A 10665-nucleotide genomic window follows, 5' to 3' on the forward strand; every position below is an offset into this window, starting at 1 on the left:
CACATATCTGTTATATCAAACTTAATTTCGGGGGACCGATTTGGTCTGCCACAGAGGCAGTGTGTCCATTATTCATCAGATATCACAGCACTCAAAGCTCCAGGTTGGTCTGACATCTTTCCCTTCTCTCTTTCACCGCAAAAATAATGGCTAACAGAGGCTACGAGCTGCAGCGGGGAGATAGATGGGGGAGATAGCTGAGAAGACAAGGGGAGAGAAAGAGACGTAGAGAGAGAGCAAGAATTGTGGCAGTTTGAGGAAAGAGACAGAGTGACAAATTGACACGAGGCTGACAGCTGAAAATAGTAGAGGGCAGTACAGATGAGGAGATGAAGACTTGAAGAAAAGGAAAAAGAGACTGATAGAGAGGAAGGAGGAGGAGAGAAGAAGAGTGAGTGAAAAACAGGAAGCAAAGAACATGCTCAGAATTCTGAGCTGTGCGTCTGGGTGCTAGTGAATTGTGAGAAGGCAAAAGACCTGATAGGTAATTACACAACCTGAAGCCATGTGAGCTCGACTCTAAACGAACCTGTCAGGTGGAGAACACTTCAAGCCCAACTGCCATCTCCACCACCATCATTCCAACTGCTTCCTAACACCCTCCACCCCCTCCAAAATACCCTTTCTTTTCTGACAGCACTAAATGTGTCACAGACCACGCTCTCTCCAGGCGGTTGAGGAGTCTGAAGCTAATGGCCTAGCGCTGGACTGGGCCCTCTCAAAGAGATGAACACATGAATTGAGTGAGGCTCTGCACAGAGCCGGCTCTTGTGCAAATATGGGATACCTTCCCTGACAAGCCAACGCTCAAACATCAGACTTGTCCAGGGCTCAAATCACAATCAAAAGCTCCAGGCTGGGACTTGAAACTAAAAACATTTCACCTTAAAACCCTAAATTCATGAGATCAGACTTTCACCTAATGACACCAGCACCACTCTCTTTCAAATGGTAAATGAACTGCATTTATATAGCGCTTTTCTAATCATAGAGCACTCAAAGCGCTATATAGGTGAATGCCTCAGACATCTACCCAGGCTACTATCTAAGTTGCCAACCTGCACATCAGGAGTGGTTGGGGGTTCAGTGTCTTTCTCAAGGACACTTCGACACTTGGTGAAGAAGAGTTGGGATCAAACTAGCAACCTTCCGATAACTAAACGACTCCTCTACATGCTGAATCACTATCGTACCTTTCAACATCACTGATCTTCCAAACATAACGCCCTTAGGATGTTATTACTTAAACCAACCCTTTTAGCTGGCTGATGGGTGGTGAAGATGATCTGGGACTTCACACTTCTCTCAGTTGAAGGCCTAAAGAACAGACAGGGTTCTTTTGTAGCGCCTGTGTCTTCTGATTCACTCCTATCCCCCTTCACATTCATTATGACATGAGGTTCAAAACAAGAACCACAAGTTGCTCTCACTTGCATAAGCTTTGAGAATAAAAAAAGACCACCACACAATCGCTTAGTTATATGTTTTATTGGAGTGACCTCTTTGGTATAGTTATAGTCAATAGTTTATCTGAAAACGTTTCTCCTTTGTCACTACACCTTATGTTTCTGTAAACAAGTAGGACCTCGCAGAAAAGGTACAAAAATAAAACTGTGCATACAAGTGGCCTGGAACTAAATGATGCCCATTATATCTCATAAACTCTAATGTTGGGGTGATACAGTGTGCTGATGGCTGTCACAGGGTCTTGTGTTAAGGGCAGGATTTGGGGAGGTTAAGCACAATGTCCTGAAGGCTGGCCTTCTCCTCCCGGATCTCCTGAAGGTCCTGGTCCATTCGGGCCATCTGGCTCTTCTGCTCCTGGGAGGCGGTCCGCAGGGTCTGGATCTTCCCGGAGAGAGCCGAACTCTCCACGCTGCCCTTCAGGATCAGCAGGCGGGTGGCCGTCTCGTTCAGAATGAGGTCGAACTTGTCCAGAGACGAGTCCTCTTCTGAGGGCCATGAGAGACAGTGAGAAAAACAGAAAAAGAGAGATTGTGAGAAGAAGGGGGTGAGGAGTATAATGTGTTTACATAAATGAAGGGCCAAGTGAAAGTGTGTGCAGAAATACATTGATTGTGAGAGAGAGAGAGAGAGAGAGAGAGAGAGAGAGAGAGAGAGAGAGAGAGAGAAATTCACATAAATTTGCATTTGTAACAATTGTATAAGGTGTTTCCTTAAACGTTGCTCTGACAACCAAACGTTTTGATCCCACAGCTGGTCACAACTCCTCCCTTGATTAGGAGAGTGTCCATTTTTAATTAGCATAACACGGAGGATGGAAACGTGCACAGCATTTTCATGAATGCGCTTAAAATATGCCATTGAGTTGAATGGAAGCCCATCTATTGGTCCCTGAGATGCTTCTGCAACTTTCCTGGAGTCCACCTGTGCCTAATTAAATTCGTTAGACATAAATAGGAAAGGCACACACCAATAAGGTCACACAGTCAATGGTGTATGTCAGAGGTTGAGAGAATTGTCCGTAGAGCGTTATCTGGCAATGGAGGACGCAGGGCCTGAATCCGACAGGTAGCCAAGAACCTAATGGTCTCTATGAATGAGATCCTGAGTTCCTCTGTGGACATAGGATAACGTTATGGAAGGACAACCATCAGTGCAGCACTCCAAATCAGGCTTTTATGGGAGAGTGGCCAGACAGAAGCCATTCCTCACTAAAATGACCGCTCACTAGAATTTTTCCAAAAAGCTCCTAAATGTCTCTCAGACAATGAAGAGCAAAATCCTCTGGTCTGATGAAACAAAGATTGAACTACTAGGCCATAATTCCCCAAAACAGCATGAGTGAAGGAAACCAGGCACTGAGCATCACTTCATTGATACCACCCCTGCAGTCAAACACGGTGGTGGCAGCATCATGCTGTGGGGATGTTCTTCTGTGATAGGGACTGGGAGACTAGTCAGGATTGAGGGAAAGAAGGATACAGAAAAATATCGTTTAAAGGATTAATCCACGCCCCTCTAGCCAATCGATTTTTTAATTCAACTTTGTGTTTCCACTAAGGATTTCCTATTCGTATGTTCAAATTTTGCTTTAAAAAGTTCGTAAGACCTTATATAGACAGGTGTATGCCTTTCCTAATGATGTTCGCTGAAATCATTTATGCACAGGTAGACTCCAAATCAAGTTCTAGAAGCATCTCAAGGATCACTGATCGAAGTTGGATGCTCAAATGCAAGTGTCATAACTAAGAGTAAGAGTATTGTGTGTAGATTGATGAGAAAAAAACTTTAAAGGGTCTGAAAACTTTCCTTCTTAGCATCAGGATGTGTTGGTAAAGCCACATGAGCATTGCATCAGGATGTGATGGTATAAACACGAGGGGATGACATCAGGACGTGACGGTATAGTTGCTTGAGAAAGGCATCTGGATGTGACAGTATAGCCACGAGGGCATCGCACCAGGACATGGCAGTATAGCCACAAGGGCATCGCACCAGGACATGACGGTATAGCCACAAGGGCATCGCACCAGGACATGGCGGTATAGCCACAAGGGCATCGCACCAGGACATGGCAGTATAGCCACAAGGGCATCGCACCAGGACATGGCGGTATAGCCACAAAGGCATTGCACCAGGACGTGATATTATAGCCGCGTGAGAATGGCATCAGGACGTGATGGTATAGCCACGTGAGCGTTGCATCAGTACCTGACGTCACAGCCACATGTGCATTGCCAAATAGAAGATCAGGAGTGAGGAAAGAATGAGAAACTGAGTGGATTTAAAGTATCTGGTCATATGTGACTCTTTGAAGAACTATCAGGAGACGCAGAAAATCGATGAACTGAAAACAAGAGAAAGAAAAGACAAAAACTAATGGGAGGGAAGTCAAAGCAATTGTTTTGGCATCACCAGCAACAGAAGTTAAGCTCTTTATCCTGGCCACTGTCACTGTGTTGCTTCTGAAACTGCAAAACGATGTGCACAGCATCCAAAACACCAACAGCAAAATTACATATAGATATTAACCACTAGGTGGTGCCCTTTCCCCACACTCACCTAATTTGGTGAGCAGCACTGCCAGTGTGTGTGTGTATGACTCCAGCTGAAGCTTCGCAGACTCCATCTTTTCCAGCACACTCCCCAGAGAGGCCCCAGGCTGGCAGAAATAGGACAGAACAAAGGGAACCAATGACTATGCAATTCAGAGCTAATGACACACAAAAACACTGATCAGCTCAATGATGGGCCTTTGTTCTCTGGAGGAAAGGTAGTATGCTGGAAGTGTACTTTCAAAAATGTACTTCACATTGAGCTAGTGCATTTAAAAATGTGTTATTAAGTACTGTACCAAAACTGACTAACTATTATTGTACATGTAATGCGAATAACAGTTTAGTTGGCTGACAAGACAACTGAAATCGCTGACAAAATACACTCAACAATTCAGATTCAGTGACATTTTTTGTTTATGATAGTGAGGGTCAACCAAGGACTTGCGGTGGTGCTGTCATGATTGAGTATAGTCATGTTTATGTTAGACAGATAGCTTTACCCACAGTATGAGAGACAAACAGAGAGAAAAAAGGTCATTTTCTTTTCTAAGCTAGGTGTGTTGCACATCAGCACTATTTGCCTGTGAAATATAACGTTAGGATAAAAGCTAAAGGCTAAAGGCTAAAGCAGGGCAACAAAATCAGTAAAGATGTAGCCTAGCCTATAGCGTTTGCAGATAAGCAGCATCAGTTAAAAGACAGATTGATCATCGAATATCAACCAATGGATTTTGTTTCTCATGTTCGTCAACTAACTTAGACAAATAGGCTAATTAACTTGCATATGATGTCCTCTTTAACAGTAAGTAGTGTGGCTAACTAGCCACCTCAGCCACAGCCTTAGCATTCCATATAGCAACAAGAAATGCATTTATATGTACATATTTTATTGATGCATGTTTACAATAGCATTCCATCAAGCCCAGTGGTGTAGTGGTCCCGGGAGAAGTGGGTATACTCTTAATTTTTGTAAGCAGCCCATACAGCACAGGATAAACACCCTGTTTTGAGAAGTGGGTATACTCAGTGCTGACAGAAAAATAAGTGGGTATACTCTTTATACCTGCGTATACCCTGGACTACACCACTGATCCAGCCTATCTATCTGATGTCTGCACTGGAGAAATTCTGAACGCACAGCTCATCTTTCAGATGGAAGTATAATAACTGTATAGTAACTAAAGCGCCACCAACTGGTACGTCTGAATAGCAGTTTGTTCCACCTCCTCTGTCTGCGTCTGCGAGAGCATCTGCGTGAAGGAGTCCTCCTGCTCACTCAGCCGCTGCTCTGTCTCCTCCACAGACGACCTCAGCTGCGTAGACACACCCTTCGTCTGCTTTGTCTGCGTGAGGGTCGCTTTGGCATTCTGGTTCACAAAACAAACAAACACATGAACAAATAAGCAAACACTACAAGCACGTAAGTAAGTGTTTAAGTATATAAGTAAGTAAGTGTACAAGTATATATGTCAGAAAGTAAGTAAGTAAGTATGTAAGTAAGTAAGTGTGTAAGCATATATGTAAGTAAGTAAGACTGTATGTAAGTAAGTAATAGCGGCATGCGCATGTTATCGGCTAAGTCACATTGTCATGTTAAATTGTAAATATTACCATGCCATTATAAATAGACTGAGCATATCGATTACTTAACAGACTGGCCTCTATCCAGTGCAGTGACACTAAGTTAGTAAGTAAGTAAGACTTTATTTATATGTAACATTTCGTACAAGAGTTGCAGTTCAAAGTGCCTGCCCAAAGTGCTTGCCCTAACAAGTATGCTCTTGTAAGGGCAAATGTTACCCTCTGGATGCTGCATTCGTCTAATGAGCATATGCTAATTGACTAAATGTAATTGTAAATGTAAGTGTACAAGTATACATGTAAATAAATAGTAAGTAAATAAGTGTATAAGTAAGTAAATAAGTGTATAAGTAAGTAAGTACATGTATAAGTAAGTAAATAACTGTATAAGAAAGTAAATAACTTTATAAGTTAGTAAATAACTGTATAAGTAAGTCAATATCAGTATAAGTTATGACGTGTATACGTAAGTGGCTGCTCCAGGCACACACTACATTACTAAAACAATTTTCAGGGGGTGTGGGTGCCACTCAGTCAGAGATATATGAGCCCTGCACGTGGCTGTGTCGTGTATAGCAAGCACCAATACAACCAGTGATCAAACGTATGCGCTATTCAGACTTCTGTGCAGTTTGTCAAAAAAAATTCAGTTACTGACTGTTGATAGCAGTTCGTTCAGTAATTACTTCTGACCACCGTATAGTATATAATAATATTCCATTAAATATGTTCATGAAATGGGATTTCTAAATTACAGAGGTAAATTCATTGAGTCGGGATGACAAGTCTGCAGGGAATCAGATGACTTAAATGAGGGTCCATTAAAGCTGAAAGCAAATCAAGAATGATAGCGCAGCAGTAGGCATCGTCTTTAGTGGATACCACGTCTGAATAAAGCAACAGAGTACTGACGCATCAGCTGTGATTAGTCTGAAAAGCTTAATTTATTGTGCAAAGCCCAATTCCTCTGCCTGGGGTTGTTTTGTTTAAAATGGGGACATCAGTTCTGTAGCGATAAGTGGTTAAGTAACTGTAACCTCAGCGCCCGTTCAGTGCCAACCAGGAGTGCACTTCCAGAAAGCCGTTGTTCGGCAACCATCAAAGGATGGAGAAGCGGTTACTTTGAGCACACGCTCTCCTACTCATCAGGATGATTGTGCACAACAGCTCTTTCAGGAAATGTACCCCTGACACTCTGACACTAGCTGTGACACACCTGCCCCACCACATGAAATAGCAGATCAGGTGTGCCCAATTAGACTGAAATTACTACAAATGACTCCGGGCCAGCTGTGGCAAGGTTGCGGCCTGGTTCCTGTGTGCGATGGGCTGGATGGCTGCCATTTTGTCCTCAAGCAAACATGTGGACATTACACGCAAAGGATCGGTTGTGTCCTCTTCTCCAACTGGCAGCTTTCTCTCTCGACATCCCTGCTGTCTCCCCTGGCGCACGTTGCATGTTTGTGCATGCAGCATGAAAGCTCTCAGGCAGAAGTGTGTGTCAGGATGCGGGGCTTATCCAAGTGAACATCTCTGCACGTCTGTCCCCTGGAGTCAGACCAAGAGGTTTGAGCGAGAGTGTTTGTTGTATTTGGATTCCCCCTGAGGCGAGTCTAGAGGGTACGTCGACGAGCACCTGTCTTACAGGTGGAGTACAGCAGGTGGAGACTGAAACAAAGGTCTGAAACCAGTTTTAGCTCTGCTGAAATGCACTGCGATGGCTCTTTATGGATTTATTTGAAAGGTATGAAGGTCCCTATTCATGGATTGATCCACTAATTGATTTATCCCCGTTGCCAGATTTGACTCTGTGTTGCCAGATGTGAGTCATCACTTTATTCAGCTCTGAGGTGAGGTATAGATTTTTGCGTACATCAAACCCAAGACCACTCAAATCAATGACAAAAAACATGCAACACTTCAGAGACTGTAAGCTGAAAGCAGGACAGTGACAGTGATGTGCCCAGAAACCCATTAACCTGACCTAACAGCAGCTGCCATGCTACAGGGTCCACTATTCTCTCACCTTAGAGACGGTGTTGGCGGTGTCCTCCGCCTGGGTGGCGGTGATGTTGGCTTGCGTGGCGTTTTTCACGGCGGGTTGCACGACTCTCTCGGCGATCTTAGTCTTCTTCTTGGCCTCGGTCAGCACCCTCTCCTCTACCACACGGGCCTTCCGCACCGCCGCCTTGGTCTGGGCCTGCTTACGGGGCCACTCCTTCTGCATGCCTACAGGGGGAGGGGGGCAGAGTAAACATGAAGAACTCTCCGTGATTTGGACAGCTGTGTGTGGTGTTCTGGTGTGGGAGAGAAGGACAAGGAGGTTTAAGTTGTGTACAGTGTACAGTTGTGTTGTGTTGTTGTTGCTACTGCCAGCTCATGACTGCAACATTTACATTGGAGGCAGACAAAAAGGTTATCTTACAAAATTACGCGTCCATACAAGGTATGTCAGAAAAACGCGTGTCTAGGGGGTTTGACGTCTGTAAGCTGAGAGAGAGACTCAGGTGTCCACTGATCCTTTCTCCCCCCCACGCCTCCCCAGGTGTGGGTAATCAGTCAATCAATCGTCCTTCCTCACTGTTGCCTGCAGGCCGTGCATGGCCATTACGTTGTCTGCATGGGCGCTTGTGTCGCGTCGTGTTGTGTCGGGTCGTAATGTGGAGAAGGGCAAAGAGGCTTAAGAGCTTTTTGCCGATTTGTTCAGTTGTGTTGTGCTGTGTTTTTTTTTTGCATATGTTGTGTTTTAAGGCGAAAGACAAGGACAAGGTGGTTATTGTGCTGTGTTAGTTTTTAGTTTTTAGTATGCAGCATGGCATAATTATGCTAATTCTATAATTTCCTTTCACTCTTCTTACTGTGGTTTATTTCTGATAAATAATTCTATACGTTCTCTACCTCTACTTTGCTCCAACCCTTCATCCAACTCCATTCTCTCCTATCTGAATCTGTTCCATTCTTCTGTTTAATTCGGTTCTATTGTTCTATGCTTAATTAGATTGCACTGTAGGATTTCGGCCAAGTCTATTTTCGTTCCATTCTCCACAGACTGTTTGGCCCACGGTTTCCATGTCAGGCCCGAGGCCCACACTCATGGCTGCCCACACGCCTGCCTGCTGCCTCTCCACAACAATATGCCAAAACACACTTTTCCCAGTCTGGGCACTCGAGGGAGCCTGGCATGTGTGGAGTGCCCATGATTGGTGCCTGACTTCCAGAGCGCAGGGCAGAAATGCAATCAGGGCAGCGTTTGTTCAAAGGACAAACAAATCGCCATGCCAACGATGGAATGGCTGCCTACCCCCCCCCCCCCCCTCCCCGAGCACTCAGTTGAAGCCAGTCTTGGGCTTGTTTATTTATCTGTGAGTTTGTTTGTCTGTCGTGGTCTTCGTCCAGAGATCTGATTAGGGTGGAATGACCCTGGGTGAGAGTGTGAGTTTGTTGGCATGGCAACTGGGCAGACAGACTTTGGGGGCAGATGGGGAGGAGGGCTGGGGGAGGATGGTGGAGGATGAGACAATACCTTCTAGATTCCTCCGCAGAGAAGACGCCTCAGACTCCACCTCCTTCGCTTTCACCACAGACGACAGGGACGCAACCTTTAACCCCTCAGCTAGGTCCGTTAACTTCACAGGATCAGGAGACAGCAGGAGAGGAAGAAAAGAGTCGATGGAGAACAGAGGGAAGGATGAGAAGAAAGAGAAACTGAGTTTTAACAGCAGAAAGTTTGTTCAAATAATGAATTCACTCTGCAGAATGACAAGAAAGATTCCACTTCTAATTCTCTCCTCAAACAGAGGTTAAATGAAATATCTAATCAAACAGGAAGTAACACCCAAACAAAGAGGTCTCCAGTGACCCTGGAAGTGCTAATATGTGGCGTAGTGTGATTGACCCCACCTGCTGGAACTCCTGGATGGTCTTGATGTTCTTCTGGCCCTCTTTGATGCCGGTCTCCAGCTCCTCTCTGGTCTTATTCAACAGCTCCTCTTTAGACTGCAGCAGCACATCCAGCTCTGAGGTCCTGTTCTGGAGGCTGAGCACCTGAAACCACACGCCACATGTGACAGTGGAGTCCATCAGGGCATTACAGTGCTAATGGAACACTGGCTAGACTCATTTGTGTTGAGTATGACTCTCTCTTGATGTTTTATTGGTTGCTGAGACTGTGTGTTGGCTGTTGATGATGACTTCTTTAATATGTGTTGAGTAACGGACTGGTGTCACCTGTAATATGTGTTGAGTAACGGACTGGTGTCACCTGTAATATGTGTTGAGTATGGGACTGGTCTCACCTGTAATATGTGTTGAGTACGGGACTGGTGTCACCTGTAATATGTGTTGACTATGGGACTGGTCTCACCTGTAAAATGTGTTGAGTATGGGACTGGTCTCACCTGTAATATGTGTTGAGTATGTGTTGAGTATGTTTTGAGTGTGTTTGCTGACCTGTGTTGAGTGTCTGTGGTGTATTGTATTGTTTTACCTGTGGTAGAAATAGCTCATCCTTTGCTGTTTCATTGGTCTGACTGGTGTTAAGACTAGACTCTGTCAAAGGCAGACTATGGGAGGAGGTGTTGGTGCTTAGGTTCTTCAAGATGGCCGCCGCCTCATCCTGCTGCTCCGTCAGAGTCACGTAAGCCTCCAGACTCTGGTTTACCTGGGAGGACAGGTTCCTCTTCAGCTGCTGCATGTCTGACAGGCTGGGCAAGGGGGTGAGAGAATGAGAGACATATACAAGAGAGAGAGGGAGAGTGAGAGAGAGAAAGAGAAAGAGAGAAAGAATCTCAGGGAGAAAATAGAGAGGGAGAGAGAGAAAGGAGAGAGAATGTCAAAATACTAGTTTAGAAAGCAAGAAAAATAACAAAGAGTTTCCCCTAGGTTTCCTCTCTGCGGGCTCACACACTCATGCACACACACAGTCACACACGCACGCACACGCAAACGCACACACACACACAAACACACACACGCACACACAGTGAGCTACAGGTAACAGATGGGATGGGTGTCCAGTGGGAGGGAAAGGCGTGATTGTCAGATCCAGGACTATGATGTTATT

At 45.0% G+C, this 10665-nt stretch overlaps 1 protein-coding gene across 1 annotated transcript in view; it reads right to left on the minus strand.

Annotated features, from left to right (window-relative positions):
- Positions 1 to 1713: 1713 nt before the first annotated feature.
- The window catches only part of lamc3 (laminin, gamma 3), a gene marked incomplete at both ends in the record, with an annotated part of 114877 nt that continues 105925 nt past the window's right edge, over positions 1714 to 10665 (minus strand). The window contains 7 exons of the mRNA XM_080847483.1: positions 1714 to 1952; positions 4027 to 4126; positions 5213 to 5389; positions 7630 to 7832; positions 9127 to 9229; positions 9504 to 9647; positions 10090 to 10306. Of these exons, the coding sequence (XP_080703609.1) occupies positions 1714 to 1952; positions 4027 to 4126; positions 5213 to 5389; positions 7630 to 7832; positions 9127 to 9229; positions 9504 to 9647; positions 10090 to 10306 (1183 nt within the window). The remainder of the gene's footprint in view (positions 1953 to 4026; positions 4127 to 5212; positions 5390 to 7629; positions 7833 to 9126; positions 9230 to 9503; positions 9648 to 10089; positions 10307 to 10665) is intronic.

The sequence above is a fragment of the Sprattus sprattus genome, assembly GCF_963457725.1.
Source record: "Sprattus sprattus genome assembly, chromosome: 11".
Lineage (NCBI taxonomy): Eukaryota > Metazoa > Chordata > Actinopteri > Clupeiformes > Clupeidae > Sprattus > Sprattus sprattus.